The 18,345-nt window shown below is 42.5% G+C and overlaps 1 protein-coding gene across 14 annotated transcripts in view; it reads left to right on the forward strand.

The window, feature by feature from the left end:
* Positions 1-18,345, forward strand: part of ARHGAP26 (Rho GTPase activating protein 26) — a 1,021,369-nt gene that overhangs the window by 553,053 nt on the left and 449,971 nt on the right. For all 14 annotated transcript variants that reach the window (XR_011030516.1, XR_011030517.1, XR_011030518.1 and 11 more), the window contains one exon: positions 15,695-15,833. Coding sequence is in view for 9 of the 14 variants with exons in the window: in XM_068277500.1 (XP_068133601.1) it covers positions 15,695-15,833 (139 nt within the window). In the remaining 5 variants the exon portion in view is untranslated. The remainder of the gene's footprint in view (positions 1-15,694; positions 15,834-18,345) is intronic.

The following is an 18,345-nucleotide window of genomic DNA, read 5'->3' on the forward strand; positions in this document are numbered from 1 at the left end:
TCACTTGGTGTGTTTGTTTATGATGTGTTTATGTTATATAAATCGGTGTAAAAATCGACGAAGGCCTTGCTAATTCCCTCCTGCTCCTACACCAAGTTGCTCTTCTCATCTGTAATTTTTCTATACCGTAAATCTTATTGCAGATTATTTTTTTTAATAAGATCTGCCAACACTTTTCCTGGTTTATTCTTACCTTTTTTTAAATTTACTAATAAGCTGTGGTAGTTTTTTTTGCAACCGAATCCAGTATCTGATTTAATTTGTTCCTTATCTTTAACATATGTTGAGGATAATTTTCTTTAGGGTTTGATTTCTTATGGCTCTTTTCTAATCCAGCTAATTCTTCCAGCAGGATTGTGATTTTTTTCTTTTTCATTTCTATTCCTCCTAGCTTTAATACCGATAAGCACTACTCTGATTACACTTTCATTGCAGAGCAGAGCTCCAAAATATGGAAATATTAGGAATGAGTAAATAATTTGCATCTGATTTGCATTCAAGGCTTGTATTTAGCATATTTTGGAGCTCTGCACATCTTTGCAAATAGCTAATTTGGGTACAGCCTCTGTCTGAAAGCGCTACCAATTTCTCCTGCTGTACAAAATTAATGCAAGTATACTTTCTGGCTAGCTGCATTCATGTGCTTCAACCTGCATTCACATTTTTAGATTAGGAATTAGTGCATAATTTGCATCTGATTTGCATTCAAAGCATGTATTTAGCCCCAGTGGCGCTCTGCATGCCTGTGTTGGCTTTCATTTCAGTTTGTAGCCTGGAGCGTTGTCACTTGTTTGATATCTCTTATAAATTTGATGACTTGGCTTTAAAGAGGTTCTGTGGACTGCTAAAATAAACAAAAACTGCCACTTACCTGGGGCTTCGATCGGCCCCCTGCAGCTGTAATGTCCTGCGCGTCCTCCTCCAATGCTCCGTTCCCCGCTGCCGGTCCCGGTCTAATGACGCGACCAATTACACTGCGGCTGCGCGCCCATTACACTGTGGCTGCGCATGCTCTCTCCCGTTCGAGTCATCGGGAGCTTACTGCGCAGGCCCAGTACAAAAAAAGTCGTCCTGCGCAGTAAGGTCCCGATAACGCGCATGGGAGTGAGCATTATCCAACTAGTTGGATATATATTAGACCAGGACTGGTGGCGGGGAACGGAGCATTGGAGGAGGACGGTGCAGGACATTACAGCTGCAGGGGGCTGATAGAGGCCCCAGGTAAGTGGCGGTTTTTGTTTATTTTAGCAGTCCACAGAACCCCTTTAAAGTAAAAATATTACTAGATTAGGGAAAACCGCAATACCAGACTGATCTGCAAGAAGTATCATACAAGCAAAAAAGACGTATAATTAAGCCAAAAGCATTCTACGTATGAAGTGTTTGGGCAAGGTGGTTACCTGGAAGACTGTAGATGTTATCAAGGGTGTGCTAGTTGAAATTTTAGGATACATTGTCATTAATATAAAGTGAATTTGCGGCTTTGTGATTCTTGAATTTACATTTTTATTCCAATAAGTATTGTACTTATCAGTACAAGCTTATTTCAGAGTTCTCTGCTAGATTCCGGCAGGTGAATATGTAGTTTGTATACATACATGGTATAAGTGGAGAGGCAGCACAATATAAAACTTTACTGTAGAAAAAAGTGCTAAAACATTGTGGATAATTAAGAATATACCAACCATCTCTTCCCAAGTTTTTGTTAATGTAATCAACAACGCTAAACTACGTGTTGGGTTGAGTGTCTCTGAGGACATATTCTCCTTGAAGGCTTCAGTGTATCCATTTACTTTAGTCCTTGTGTTTCCCTTCATTATCCAGATTGTCTTGGCAGTGTGCTTTGGCTGTTTTCCTAATCTTTTAGCAGAAATGTGGGCAGCCCGCAAGAGCAATATGTATTTGTAGTTATTGAATACATCCCACCCCTTTAGTTAAGATAGGTGGTAGACAAGGCCACAAGTGCCTGAAATAATGAGGCAACTTGTGCAGCACATTTAGTCTTTATTGCAATTTATGGTCACTGGTCTGCATTTTATTGGTTGGTTGTTGCAAGTTTTCAGGTGGCCATACAAGATGCAATCATTGAATCAATTTTTTTTACATTCGATCTGAAGGAACAAAATTAAATGGTCGTCTATGGCATAGGTAATCACAAATGATCATTCTATTAAATTATAATTTTCATATGAAAAACTGTCCAATTAAAAAAAATCATTCATTGTTGATAAAAATTGTATTTTTTTAAGCAGTCTTTACTGTTGTGTTGTAACGATTGGGGAATTATTTCCCTGGTCAGCGCACAAGATGCGCGCTGACACTGCGGAAATCCTCCACAAACGTATAAAAATGACAGAACCCAGCTTGGGTGCAATGCACCTGTAAAGAGAAAGTGAGCACAGAGACAGAATGTATGTGTGTCCACCAATCTAGTTGCCACCCGGCGACAACAGCGGAAACCAAGTGGGAACGCAATCGCAAGAGTGGCGATTGCCAATAGTGACACAAGACTGAGTAAGACAAAGCACGAGTGTAGCAAGAAAGACACAGCAAATAATAATGATCAGAACGCCAAGGAAAATAACAAACGCACTCGCTAAGCGCGCTCGCCCTGTGCGAAAAGCGCAACAGCGACAAAGCACGCTAATGGCGCTGTCTCCGCACGAAAAGCGCAACAGAGACAAAACATGCCAACCCTAACTATTAAATGAACCTAAACACAAACAGAAACGCTTGCTAACCTTACCTCAGGCAACAGCAAGCGTTTGCTCCAGACAAACAGACAACAGGAACAAGTCAGATTGCATCCACTACTCCGCCACAAGAACAAGTGCGATCCAAACAGACAAAACGATTCGCTACCGCCAACCGCTGGCGACAGCGCAATCGCAAGAACAAGACACGACAGAATAGGCAGTACAAATATACACAATCCTGACTGCACTAAACAGGAATGCAAGGAGCACTCCCAAAGGGTATCTACTCTAAGCTAGCAATAGTAACCAACAGTGAGCAGAGGGCTGAGACTCCAGGCAAGTTAGCAGGAAAAAACCATCATGACCAGGAAGGGATTCTGGGAGAAAATGGTATTTATACTGCAAGCCATCAAAGGAAGCTGCTAAGCAATTTGCATACCAAGTGGATGCAAATTCCTCACTAGAACAGCAGCTCAGCAAGTTGCAGAGAGAAGACAGGTCTCCTTTCCAGAGACCTGCAACGCTCAGAGCTACAAAATGGTCAAAAAGCTGTCTGCCTGTGCAGACAGCAGAGCAGATCATTACATGTGTGTTATGCATTGCTGCAAGGGTTATATTGATTTGCATCCGATTTGGCCACAACACTTTCCCCTACTTTTGATCTGTGTAGGATGAGCATAGCTACCCTGTTTATTTGAAAGTCTCTGTATTATGCCTGGTACACACATGAGATTTTCTGGCAGATTTACTGCCAGATCAATTATTATTGTCCGAACTGATTTCCGATCGATTTTCTGCTCACTTCTATGGAAATTCACTCGGAAATCAGATCGAACTTATCATCGATCTAGCAGTAAATCTGGGCCAGAAAATCTCATTGTGTGTACCTAGCATTAAAGCTGCAAGACTGGCTGCTTACTGTGAAATTTGGGTAATTGCAGCCACCAAAAATGTCACTGCTGCTTTCAGAAATAGATGACCAGTAGCTAAACCTCCTTCCAAGTGAATGTTTTCTTGTCCCCACAGAATCCATTTGGAATTTTATTTGTCACATTATAGCCTAAACTAACATTATGTTTTAATAAAAAAACTTTTCATTTTGATCATATCGAACAGCATTTTTGTATTAAACAATTTAAATGACAAGGTGACCTACCAGTGGAGTGAGCAAATAATGGATCTTAGGAAGTTTTACATCACAAGGTTATCTGTAATGATGTAACTGATATCCATGAATGAATAAGATGCCAAAATTCTCAATCTCTTCTGAAGATTACTTGTCAAACTGTTTGATTTATTATTCCCCAGCTTTCCCAGAATCCCTTAACAAAATCCGACGTGTGTGAAATATGCTTTACTGTTCTTGCTTCTATTTATCTTCCATTAAAAAGACGTATAACATTCCCTGGGAGCACAAGCTAAAGATACAGACCTTCAAGAATATGTTTCTATTGATACAAATGTTGTTATAGCTGTGTGGAATGTACTTTGGTAGAAGACACTGGGCCCAATTTTACTAAAGTAGTACCCAAACCTTTTTGGATAGTCTATAGAAGAGTTGGTCTCTGTCAGGTTATTAAAGGGTCCTACGTTCCCAAAGTGAAAAAGAGCCAGATTGACACTTACTATGACTGTTTCCTCTCTCTCTCTCTCCCAACCCCCCCACCCCCCCTTCCCCCCCCAATCGAATGCAGCATTGGCTGACTACTTCATTAAAGGATACCTGAAGTGACATGTGACATGATGAGATAGACATGTGTATGTACAGTGCCTAGCACACAATTAACTATGCTGTGTTCTTTTTTCTTTCTCTGTCTGAAAGAGTTAAATACCAGGTATGTAAGTGGCTGACTCAGACAGGAAGTGACTACAGTGTGACCCTCACTGATAAGGTATTCCCTGTTTTATCTCTTTTCTGCTCTCAGAAGCCATTTTCTGCTAGGAAAGTGTTACATAGTTGGAGTTTATCAGTGAGGGTCACACTGTAGTCACTTCCTGTCTGAGTCAGCCACTTACATACCTGATGTTTATCTCTTTCAGGCAGAGAAAGAAAAAAAGGAACACAGCATAGCTATTTGAGTGCTAGGCACTGTACATACACATGTCTATCTCATGTCACATGTCACTGCAGGTATCTTTAAGCAGCTGGGGAAACACTGTGGCAGCTCTGGAATGCAACTAGATACTGTATACTGCATAATGTGGATGGCACTGCTCTCCCTTCCTCTTCACCTCTCCTCTCTGAGATAGGCTGGGTCAGTGGCACAGGTAGAATCCGAGTAACCCTCAGGCCTTACTATGAGGCACCTCCCACTCACAGATGACACAATCTCTTGGCTGTCTTTGCAAAATCAGAAAACTGCCATGGCTAACCAACAAAACCTGGATCTTATGGTGCAAGTGTTCAGTTTTTAGACAATTTTTCCTGCTATTCTGTCAAAACTTCTGCTGCCTGTGCTGATAGTGTGGGTTTTATTTTTACACCTGAGATCTGCTTTAATGTCTGAGTAACATTGGCTGAGATTACCTCTCACATAGATTTTAATTAATTAAGACTGATGGAGAACATGAGTGATCCAGGAAACCTGACCTTATTTGTAAAAAGTCCTTGATCATATTAGAACATAGAGAGGGATCTGAAATGTTGGTGAAATACTGTAGTTTGCAGTTTTAGTTCCAGGCACACACCCACAACAAAACATGTCTTTTAAACAGCCAGGACAGCCTGAATGTATTAAATTATCTTCCCTATTGTCTCTAGCTGACTGGGATTACCTCATCAGACAGCTAAAAATATTTCTAGCTGGAATGAAGTTTTTTTTTGTGGCAGGATGGAGAAGTAAAGAGAATATATTTTAGGTTTATATGGCTGTATGTGTCCCTGATTTTCTCACATTTCCAGAACAAACAAAAAGGCGATTATTCTACTTAAAGATCAACTATGACCAAGGTTTGAACTTCTTCCCAATCAGTAGCTGATATCCATTTTCCCAAGTGAAATCTTTGTTTTTTTTCTAATAGATCATCAAGGACATCTGTATAGCTGATATTTTTGAAACTCCTCCCACCAAGCACTTGGGGGGGGGGGGGGGGCGAGCTCGGGGTGCCCAAGCACCCCCCTTTTTAAATAAACATAAAAAGGCCCCTTTGGCTGCAAAAAGGAAACCAGACCCTAGCCACGATAAGCTCCGCCCACCACATGCAGGGAAGCCCTGCCCAACAACCAACATCCTTTATACACAGCAAGTCCATATGTTATGGTTCACACTATGATTGAATATTGAATACATTTGAACTTACTGCAGTGCCTGATGGAACTTGTTCTTACTTCATTGATCAACACCCATAGTGACCTCCTGAGCACCCCAATGACCTCTCCCTCCCCAGCAACCCCAGTGACCTCCTTTCCCCAGTAACCCCACTTGTGGGGGACGGGCTGGAGTTGTACTTTGTACTGGTTGAACTCGATGGACGTATGTCTTTTTTCAACCAAAATAACTATGTAACTATGTACTATGTAACTTACATCCCCTTCCTGCAGTAAGAATACTGACATCTACTTCTCCCAACATCCATCCACACTCCTTTCCCCCATAGTTGGCACCCAGTACTCACATGACACCAAGTACCTGCACCTAGGCCTAACATTGCACCCAGTACTCACACCTGCACACAGCCCCTACATGGCACCCACTATCTGCACCAAGCACCCACCTAACCAGTACCTGCACCCAAAGTACCTGCATTTAAAACCTACGGGACACACAATGCCCACCCATAGCCAACACTCAGTACAGGCATGGCACCAAGTATTCGCCCCCATGTCACACTCAGTACCTGCACCAAACACCCACATGACATCCAGTACATGCACCAAGATCTCACATGGTACAAAGTACCTGCAATGAACACCTGCATGACACTTGATACTCACCCATAGCCAGAACCCACATGACACCCAGAACCCACATGGCACCCAGCATCTGCATTCAGCACCCACATGACAACCAATACCCTCCTAGCAAGAAACAAGGAGGTGGGAACGTGCGGCCACTGGTGACAGGTCTGACTGACTCCACACCATTGAATGCAGCCAGGGCTTCTGTGACTGAATGTATGTGTCAAGTGGACGGACTCAGGGGGATGGTTTGGAACAGTTGAAGAGCTGGGGAAGGGGGTGAAGTTCACATGCCACTGCAGGGCAAGGGGGTTGGGAGGAAGGTACCCCGCCAATTGTAGGTATTACTATGCATTTCGCGGAGGGTGGGGGGCTTTTTAAGTTTTAGCACCCTCCACTTAGGGACCCTCTGCATGGCCCTGCCTCCCTAGGTCCTGACTTCACATTGTGAGTCTTGTTGCATTGTGGGGAATAGTGATGGGCTCACGGGTAGAAGACTAGCTGAATCCGTGATTCTAATGAGGCTTAAAGAGAGTCTGAAGCCAGATTAAAAATGGCTTTTTAGCTTATATTCAGCAGGGGCATGTTTGCCCCTGCTAAAACGTCGATATCCCGCGGCATAACGAAGGGGTCTTTACCCCCCAAATCCCCCCTGCTACCTCCTGGGAGCGCTTCCGTGTGAGGCAGGGCTATGAGCTGCAGCCCTGCCTCACACGCGTCTATCAGCAGCGGATCTCCGCCTCTCCCCCGCCCCTCGCAGTCTGCCTTCGCTGAGAGGGGCGGGGGAGAGGCGCAGATCCGCCGCTGACAGACGCGTGTGAGGCAGGGCTGCAGCTCATAGCCCTGCCTCACACGGAAGCTCACAGGGGCAGCAAAATTCACGGGCAAGTTGGTAGTTGATTTTGCAGGGGGGATTTGGGGGGTAAAGACCCCGTTATGCCGCGGGATAGCGGCGTTTTAGCAGGGGCAAACATGTCCATGCTGAATATAAGCTAAAAAGCCATTTTTAATCTGGCTTCAGACTCTCTTTAATTGCCTCAGGTGTGTAGATGAGAGGGGCAGGGGTTAATTACCTAGATGTCCAGGCACTTCTATGCGTATCACACGCTCGCACGCATCCAGTGGGACGTGTTCCACGACTTAATACCACACACTTCCTCCTTCCGGATGAAGGAGGAAGTGTGCGGTATTGTCGTGGAACGCTTTCCACTGGTCACGTGCCAGCGTGTGATACGCATAGAAGTGCCTGGACATCAGGGTAATTAACCTCCTGTACCCCATGTACACACTTGAAGCAATTAAGCCTCATTAGAATCACGGATTTGGCTAGTTTTCTACCTGTGAGCCCATCACTAGTGGGGAATAACCTTTATATCTGACCACCAAGCAACTAGCATCTCCCTCTGTGCCTATGTATATCCTTTATATATAAAAAAAAACCAAAAACCTTTAAGCTTTGTCATGGTTAGTGATGTGGTTATAGATAATGGCAGTTGGTGCTGGCTGATTGTAGATAAAACATGAAAAAAATGCATGGCGAAAATCAATTTATATATATATATATATATATATATATATATATATATATATATATATATATATATATATATATATATAATTTAATTTTTTTTTACTTCTCACTTTGCAATGTTTTGATTATTTTTTTTCCCCTCCTTTTCGTGAAAGTTCCTCTTTAAGGTTTATGTGTGGAGTAGTGTCCTATTTTGACAGCTTTGATAAAATGTATCTTATGTCTTTGGTGCCAGGGTGTGATAATCGAGACCTAAGCCTATTACTTTATGTACTTATAAGACATCTGCAGACAGCAGCCATGCGGATTATCATGCACAAAGCACGCTGCTTGTGTACTGATTGAATCCACAGATTGTCAGTGGCAGACATAATGACAGTGCTATCCAATATCAGGTGACCTATATCACTCTCGATTAAAAGCAAGCCTCGCAAACCAGAGTTCATTATGCTAAAGTAGCTCAGCCGCAACGATCTGCATATCTTGCTCTAATTAAATTGGTTATCTTGGCCTTCAAATTAAATTAACATCTGCCATTTGTATAGAGCTGTTTATTAAGAAATGTGGATCTTTTCAGATTTGTATGCTTCTAGGTATCTCTGGATCTGTTAACAAATCTACAACTTTTTCGTCCTTAAACCTTTTAAATAAAGGGCTAGATCAGGGCTTTTCAATCTTTTCACTAATTGTACCACTTTTATTACCTGAAAATTTAGAAGTACCACCCGTGGGCCTGCGCAGTGGAGCGGACCCGATCAGGCTCGGCTGTTTCCACCAAAATCAAAGCGGAGAGCTGCTACGGCGTATGCGGGTATGCTGACAAGGAGATCTTTGGGTGTCCTTTTGCTGGATCCCCTCTACTGTGGAGGAAGGTGGAAGCCTCTTTAGCCCCCAAGGTCCTCGCTGTGCTGCCCTGCAGAATAGTTCAGACCTCAGATCAGCAGTAACCCGACTGCCACTGTCACTGTGCACCGATTGCCTGGCTGTCTCTTCACCACTGATCTGAGGTCTGAAGTATGCTGCAGGGCAGCACAGCGGGGAGCGAACGAGGGGAGCTGAGCTTTGTGGAGGCAAGATGACAAGTGGCAGACAAACCTGATGTGTACCACCTGGCCAACAGCAAAGTATCACTGGTGGTACGTGTACCACAGGTTGAAAACCCCTTGGCTAGATAACCGCCCCAAGGCCCTTTTCAGATGGACAGCTGACTGAATTCACCGCCTGTCTGCTGCTCTTACGCACCGGCCAGGCACTTGTTAGTAAACGGTCTCGGCGCTAGATAGGCGACCACCCTGCTACCGGTACATTTAAATTGCACCCAAGTGGGACGCTGAACGAAGTATTCTATGAAGTACTTGTTTCATTGTCAGGTAATGAAATATTGCAAACATTTCAATGTCTTAGTTATCTTCTGGGCAGTCTCAAGAGTTGGGCCTTTCCTTCCCATCCCCTTTTCCTTTTGAATGCAACATACTCCATGCCCCCGCAGACACACGCTGAGCTCCTACTAATCCTATGTCTCTAATAGACTCTGAACATGCATATGCAGATCAGGTGTTTCTGACATTGGGCATGATTTACAAAGCTTTTTCATCTGTTTTCACCTTTTCTATGTTAAATTGTTAAAGAGAACCCGAGGTGGGATTTCATTATGTTAGTGGGGCACAGAGGCTGGTTGTGCACACTAACACCAGCCTCTGTTGCCTGAATGGTTTGCCTCCATGTCCCCCCTGCGCGCCACTATACCCCCGCAGTGCTGGCGACACGCAGCGTGTCGCCAGCACAATGTTTACCTAAGCGCTGTCTGTCAGCGCCGCTCCCTGGCCTCCTCCGCATCGGCGCTACCCGCCCGTGTCCCTTCCCTCCCGCTGATACGGAGGAGGCGGGGGAGCGGCGCTGACAGACAGCGCATAGGTAAACATTGTGCTGGCGACGCGCTGCGTGTCACCAGCACTGCGGGGGGTATAGCGGTGCGCAGGGGGGACATGGAGTAACATAATTAATTACCACCTCGGGTTCTCTTTAAACTCCCAAAGAGCAAAAAAGAATATAAGGTAAGAAAAGTAATATTGAAATGAAGTTAATCATTAACAACTTACTTTGATTTATACTCACCTAAAGGATTATTAGGAACACCTGTTCAATTTCTCATGAATGCAGTTATCTAATCAACCAATTGCATGGCAGTTTCTTCAATGCATTTAGGGATGTGGTCCTGGTCAAGACAATCTCCTGAACTCCAAACTGAATGTCAGAATGGGAAAGAAAGGTGATTTAAGCAATTTTGAGCATGGCATGGTTGTTGGTGCCAGATGGGCCGGTCTGAGTATTTCACAATCTGCTCAGGTACTGGGATTTTCACGCACAACCATTACAAAGAATGGTGTGAAAAGGGAAAAACATCCAGTATGCGGCAGTCCTGTGGGCGAAAATGCCTTGTTGATGCTGGAGGTCAGAGGAGAGTGTGCCGACTAATTCAAGCTGATAGAAGAGAAACGTTGACTGAAATACCTCGTTACAACCGAGGTATGCACCAAAGCATTTGTGAAGCCACAAACTTGAGGCGGATGGGCTACAACACCAGAAGACCCCACCGGGTACCACTCATCTCCACTACAAATAGGAAAAGGCGGCTACAATTTCCACAAGCTCACCAAAACTGGACAGTTGAAGACTGGAAAAAATGTTGCCTGGTCTGATGAGTCTCGATAGTCAGAATTTGGCATAAACAGAATGAGAACATGGATCCATCATGCCTTGTTACCACTGCGCAGTCTGGTGGTGGTGGTGTAATGGTGTGGGGGAAAACATTCTTGGCACACTTTAGGCCCCTTAGTGCCAATTGGACATTGTTTAAATACCATGCGTTACCAGAGCATTGTTTCTGACCATGTCCATCCCTTCATGACCACCATGTACCCATCTTCTGATGGCTCTTCCAGCAGGTTAATGCACCATGTCACATAACTTGAATCATTTCAAATTGATTTTTTGAACATGACTATGAGTTCACTGTACTAAAATTGCCCCCACAGTCACCAGATCTCAACCCAATAGAGCATCTTTGGTAAGTGATGGAACGGGAGCTTCGTGCCCTGGATCTCTATCAACTGCAAGATGCTATCCTATCAATATGGGCCAACATTTCTAAAGAATGCTTTCAGCACCTTGTTGAATCAATTACACGTAGAATTAAGGCAGTTTTGAAGGCGAAAGGGGGTCAAACACCGTATTCGTACGGTGTTCCTAATAATCCTTTAGGTGAGTGTATTTTGCTTGTAAATGTGCTGAAATGTTATTTTTATTAACCACTTAGTTCTATCTGGACGGATATATCTGCCCAGATAGTCTGCACTGCTGCTGCGGCACCGTGCACGCTCCCGCCATCTTCCGCTGTCCCTGAGATCATTAAATGGGAATACAGATCCCATTCATTGATCTATGTCCCCCTAAGAAAATCCGACGGCTTTCTCTGAAAAGCCGCAATTTTTCGATGTCCCATGTCATCCCTTCAGTTCCTGTAAGCGAGCTCTTGCTTACAGGACAAAAAATAAAAAGAATTCACTGTGGCCATCTTGTGGCCAAATAGTAAAACTACATCTACATATTTTTTTTTTAAATATTCACAATCAATTACATTTAAAATCACCTGTTTTCCTCCCCACTCCGAAAAACCCTAAATAAAATTTTTGATTAAAAAAAAAAAATACTATAAAAAAACAACATAAATCGTTACCTAAGGGTCTGAACTTTAATATGCATGTCAAGCGAGTATATTACTATAATTTTTTTAATTATAAGCTTGTAAATAGTGATGGACGCAAATTGAAAAAATGCACCTTTATTTCCAAATAAAATATTGACGCCCTACATTGTTATAGGGACATAATTTAACCACTTAAGCTCTCAGTCGTTTTCACTTTATGCATCCGAGCAATGTTCACCTCCCATTCATTAGTCTATAACTTTATCACTACTTATCACAATGAACTGATCTATATCTTGTTTTTTCTGCCACCAATTAGGCTTTCTTTCGGGGGTACATTTTGCTAAGAGCTACCTTACTGTAAATGCATTTTAACAGTAAGAATAAGAAAAAAATGAAAAAATTCATTATTTTTTAGTTTTCGGCCATTATATATTTAAAATAATACATGCCTCCATAATTAAAACCCACGTATTGTAATTGCCCATTTGTCACGGTTATTTCACCGTTTAAATTATGTACCTATCACAATGTATCGCGACAATATTTTATTTGGAAATAAAAGAGCATTTTTTCCGTTTTGCATTCATCACTATTTACAAGCTTATAAAAAAAAAAAATAGAGAGAAATATTTCACCTTTTATATAGATATTTAAAAAGTTTAGACCCTTAGGTAAATATTTATGTGTGTTTTTTTTTTTTTTTATAGTAATGTTTTTTTGGTTTTTTTATTAAACATTTTATGTGGGCATTTTTGGGAGGGTGGGATATAAAAGTGTTTTATTTGGGGAAATATTTGTGTATTGTAACTTTTACTTGTAGTTTTACTTTTTGGCCACAAGATGGCAATCTTTAGTTTGTTTACATGACGTCACTCTAAGCGTACAATGTACGCTTAGAGGGAGATAGCTTTAGAAAAAGCGAAGCTTCCGAGAGAAGCTGTCGCTTTTTCAGCGGGGGAGAGGAATCAGTGATCGGGCTCCATAGCCCGATACATTGATTCCGTGGCTACCGAATCCGCATCCGGGAGTGCGCGTGCACGCGCACGATCGGCCACGGGAGCGCGCCTGTCCTCGACGTTTTTATACGTCAAGGAGGACAAAGTGGTTAAATGGTGTAATAACGGAACACATGGGCAAATAAAATACGTGGGTTTTAATTATGGTAGCATGTATTATTTTAAAGCTATAATTGCTGAAAACTGATAAATAATGATTTTTTTTAAAAAAATTTCTTAATATTTCCTTTAAATTGCAGTCCTTGACAGGTTATACAGAGCAGATGCAGATATCCTTCCCTCCAGCCCCCACAAAACGCCCCCCCCCCACTGGAGCAGGGACTGCAGGGCCTATTGTTACGCCAGTGTCATCATGTCACATGTCAGTTCGGGTATCCTTTAAACCCGTCCAGAGATGGAGCTGTCCTGATCTGCTGAGGTAAGGAGTTCCATAGTGTAGGAGCAACATGACAGAAGGCTCTGGGACCCAACGTTTCCAGGTGGACTCTGGGTATGACTAGATTATTTGAATCTGAGATTGCAGGGATTGCTACACAGTTGTAACATTTCTTTCATGTATCCAGGGCCCAGATTATGTAGGGATTTAAATGTCAGTAGGCTGATCTTGAAAAGGACCGTCCATTTTATCGGTAGCCAGTGAAGAGACTGGAGGACTGGTGTTATGTGGCAGTGACGGGGTTGGTTGTTTAACAGTCTGGCAGCAGTATTCTGTATCCGCTGTAGGCGGTACAAGTCCTTTTTTTTTAGAAGGCCGGTGTAGACAGCATTACAGTAGTCCAGTTGTGATGTAATGAAGGCATGAACTAGGGTTGGCAGATCTTCTGGGGGGATGAGGTGCTTGATTTTTGCGATGTTCTACAGGTGAAAATAGGATGATTTCACCACAGCAGAAATGAGTTCTGAAGTTTAAATCGGTGTGTAGATCGGTGTGTAGATCGGTGCCTCCTATTCCTAGTGGTGAAGACTGCAGCTGATGTTGTTTTGTTGTCATGCGCTGCTTTCAGATCAGAACTTCAGTTTGATCTGAATTTAGTCTCAGACAGTTTTCACTCATCCATTGCTGAAAGATAGAAAGGATCAGTTTTTCCTCTGCTCGATTTTTTTTTTGTGTAGAAACAGGTAGCAGGATTGACACATGATCGTCACTTGTCAATCATAGACTTGCAAATATGGCTACATAATGACTGTAGTCTCATTCATAGATATCTGCATATCTGAAAGTCCTGGATTAACTGGTTTTGAGCATGTAACAATTTCACTTCTACGCTATCTCTTGGTTTTCCAATAAAACAAATCATCTCTAGCTTTGACTGGTGTGCCATTATTGAATACTGACTTTTTTTCACCCAAAATAAACTCTTCCAATGAGGGGAAGTTTGCATTAAGAACTGAAAAATCTAAGGTTTAAAGCAGACCATTGTCAAAAGACTTTTTCATTGACATATTTTCAAACATCCCTTTAAATGTTATGAAAAATTAGAGTTTCTAATGGCAAGACCTACAAAACATATGTAAGCAGGTTTTTGGTAGCTTTCTTCAGCATGCATCAGGTATCACCAGAGTTTTAAACACCAGAAAAAGTAGCACTTGGGCCGGCTGTAGAGCAGATAAACTCTTGACTATGTTGAAGGCAGGGATGCTCTCTGGATGAATTCTGAACGGATTTTATTCGGAATTCATCCTGATAATTAGAGCACCGGGTGGTTGAGGGAGGATAAAACTTACCCAGCAGCCGTCTTTTTTAATCCGTCCCACGCTGTGTTCCAGGTTGTGTCTAGTCACTACCACGCTTCCTCCTTCAACCCAGTCACGCGGCTTGAAACGCAGCGTGGGACGGATTAAAGAAGACTGCTGCTGGGTACGTTTAAAGAGAAACTCTGAACAAGAATTGAACTTTATCCCAATCAGTAGATTTTTTTTTTTTACATGAGAAATCTATTCCTTTTAACAAACAGACCATCAGGGGGCGCTGTATGGCTGATATTGTGGTGAAACCCCTCCCACAAAGAAATTCTGAGTACGTACTCTTGGCAGTTTCCTGTCCGTGAACACTGTTACATTGTGGGAAATGGCTGTTTACAGCTGTTTCCAACTGCCAAAACAGCAAGCAGCAGCCACATCACTTGCCAGCAGTAAAAATGTCACCATGTGATAAATGTCAGAATATAAATCAGGGATTTACAATATTTTACAATGGGCAAACACTGACTAAATCATTTATACATAATTATTGTAAAAATGAAGCACTTTTTTAATGAGGGGAAGTCCACCACTTTCCCTCCCGGCAATTCTTAACAATTTTATATTAATTTTATTCTGCTGGCGCCTCTGATCACCTACCAGAACACTTTTTTAATTACATTATTTTCACTGGAGTTCCTCTTTAACTCTCCCTCACCCACCCGCTCAGGTGCTCTAATTATCAGGATGAATTCCGCATGAAATCCATTCGGAATTCATCCGGAGAGCATCCCTTGTCGGAGGTTCCCGGAGTTTGGGCAGGTATTACTTTAAAAGACAGTGCTAGCTTGCATAAATAGGCAAAATGGAGGTTGGTGATTTGCTTTTACAGCACTGCTGCTTTGTTTTTGTTTTTTTGTTTTTTTTCTTCTTTTCATACAAATATTAGCTATGTCCTCACATAGCCTTTGATGGGGGAGATGGGGGATGCCTGAGGGGGAACCCATGTGTCTTCCTTATACATTGATAACATGTATTGTAGCATCTGCTGATGTTTCAAAACCCCATTTCTTAATGTTTTAGCTTAACAGTGTATTTAACACTTTCTCCCATTTTACCTATGTGTTTTCCAGCTAGCCCACCTTTAAAATCTCTTTATTATAGATGTTTTCCACAATACCAGAGATGCCGCAGACAAACTCCCATCTACATTTGTCCCGCAAGAGGAGCACAGATTCGAAGCCACCTTCATGTAGTGAGAGGCCGTTGACTCTTTTTCACACAACGCATTCAACAGAGAAAGGTAGGTGTGTCAGTTCTCCTACATTGAATTTTGATACCCTGCAGCAGGACAACGGCCCTAAACGTAAAGCCAGGGCAACAATGGAATGGTTTAAAACAAAACATATCCATGTGTTAGAATGGCCCAGTCAAAGTCCAGAACTAAATCCAAACGAGAATCTGTGGCAAGATCTGAAAACTGCTGTTCACAAATGCTGTCCATTTATTCTGACTGAGCAGGAGCTGTTTTGCAAAGAAGAATGAATGGGCAAGGATTTCAGTCTCTAGATGTGCAAAGCTGGTAGACATACCCTAAAAGACTGGCAGCTGTAATTACAGCAAAAGGTGGTTCTACAAAGTATTGACTCAGAGGGCTGAATAATTACGCACACCCCATTTTGCAGTTATTTATTTGTAAACAATGTTTGGAATCATGTATGATATTCGTTCCACTTCTCACGTGTATACCACTTTGTATTGGTCTTTTTGGTTTTATTGGTCTTTCACGTGAAATTCCAATAAAATTGATTAATACTTGTGGCAGTAATGTGACAAAATGTTGAAAACTTCAAGAGGGCCGAGTACTTTTGCAGACCTGTGTGTGTGTGTGTTTGTGTGTATGTCTGTGTGTTTGTGTGTGTGTGTGTATATATATATATATATATATATATATATATATATATATATATATATATATATGCATCCAAACTACCAAACTATTAATTAACACATGTGGGATTATAGTACATAACCAAAAAGTGTGAAACAACTGAAAATATGTCATATTCGAGGTTCTTCACAGTAGCCACCCTTAGCTTTGATTACTTGGTTTGAAAAAAGACATACGTCCATCGAGTTCAACCAGAAAATAAAGTACACCACCAGCCTGCTCCCTCACATATTCCTTTTGATCCAGAGGACGGCGAAAAACCTTTACAAGGCATGGTCCAATTAGCCCCTGGAGGAAGAAAATTCCTTCCAGATGGCAATCAGATAAAATCCCTACATCAACACCACTGGGCATTATCTAGTAATTATAGCCATGGATGTCTTTCAACGCAAGACAAGCATCTAAGCCCCCTTTAAATGCAGATATAGAATTTGCGATAATTACTTCCTGTGGTAATGCATTCCACATCTTAATTACTGTTACTGTAAAGAATCCTTTCCTAAATAAATGGTTAAAACGTTTTTCCTCCATGCGCAGATCATGTCCTCTAGTCCTTTGTAAAAGCCTCGGGACAAAAAGCTCATCCACCAAGCTTTTATATTGCTCTCTGACGTATTTATACATGTTAATTAGATCCCCTCTAATAAGCCCAGTTTATCTAACCTTTCTTAGTAAGTGAGACCTTCTATCCCTCGTATCAATTTTGTTGCTCGTCTCTGCACCTGCTCTAAAACTGCAATATCTTTCCTGCAATGTGGTGCCCAGAACTGAATTCCATACTTCAGATGTGGCTTTACTAGAGAGTTAAACAGGGAAATATTATGCTAGCATCTCAAGTTTTTATTTCCCTTTTAACCAGCTGAGCGGTCTGGACGAGCTCAGCTCGTCCAACACCGCCAGCGGCTGCCGCTCAGGCCCTGCTGGGCCGATTTTGATGAAATAAAAAGCAGCACACGCAGCCGGCACTTTGCCAGCCGCGTGTGCTGCCTGATCGCCGCCGCTCTGCGGCGATTCGCCGCGAGCAGCGGCGAAAGAGGGCCCCCCTAGCCGCCTGAGCCCTGCGCAGCCGGAACAAAAAGTTCCGGCCAGCGCTAAGGGCTGGATCGGAGGCGGCTGACGTCAGGACGTCGGCTGACGTCGATGACGTCACTCCGCTCGTCGCTATGGCGACGATATAAGCAAAACAAGGAAGGCCGCTCATTGCGGCCTTCCTTGTTTATTATGGGCGCCGGAGGCGATCGGAAGATCGCCTCCGGAGCGCCCTCTAGTGGGCTTTCATGCAGCCAACTTTCAGTTGGCTGCATGAAATAGTTTTTTTTTTATTTAAAAAAAACCCTCCCGCAGCCACCCTGGCGATTTAATCAGAACGCCAGGGTGGTTAATGCATACCAAAATTTTATTAGCTTTAACTGCAGCGGCTTGGCATTGAATACAATTATTTAACTTGTTGTGAATGAGTACTCCTAAGCCCTTCTTCAAGTTTGATGTCCCCATCTGTATCCCGTTTATTTTGTATGGTGCTAGACCATTGGTATGACCAAAATGCATGACTTTACATTTTTCAGCATTGAAACTCATCTGCCATTTATGTGCCCATATAGCCATCCTATTCAGATCCTGTTGCAATATGTCACTATCTTCCTGAGAGTTGATGATTCTGCACAATTTTGTATCATTTGCAAAAATGGCAACATTGCTTTCTACTGCATCTTCTAGGTCATTAATAAATAAATTGAAGAGCACTGGACCCAGTACTGACCCTTGTGGGACTCCATTGCTAACAGTCTTTGCACTGTAAACAGAGTTTACACATTAGCTTTCCATTCAGCAGAGTCAGCAGACAGCTGGGAGATCAAATTACGTT

The sequence above is a fragment of the Hyperolius riggenbachi genome, chromosome 3, assembly GCF_040937935.1.
Source record: "Hyperolius riggenbachi isolate aHypRig1 chromosome 3, aHypRig1.pri, whole genome shotgun sequence".
In the NCBI taxonomy this organism is placed as follows: domain Eukaryota; kingdom Metazoa; phylum Chordata; class Amphibia; order Anura; family Hyperoliidae; genus Hyperolius; species Hyperolius riggenbachi.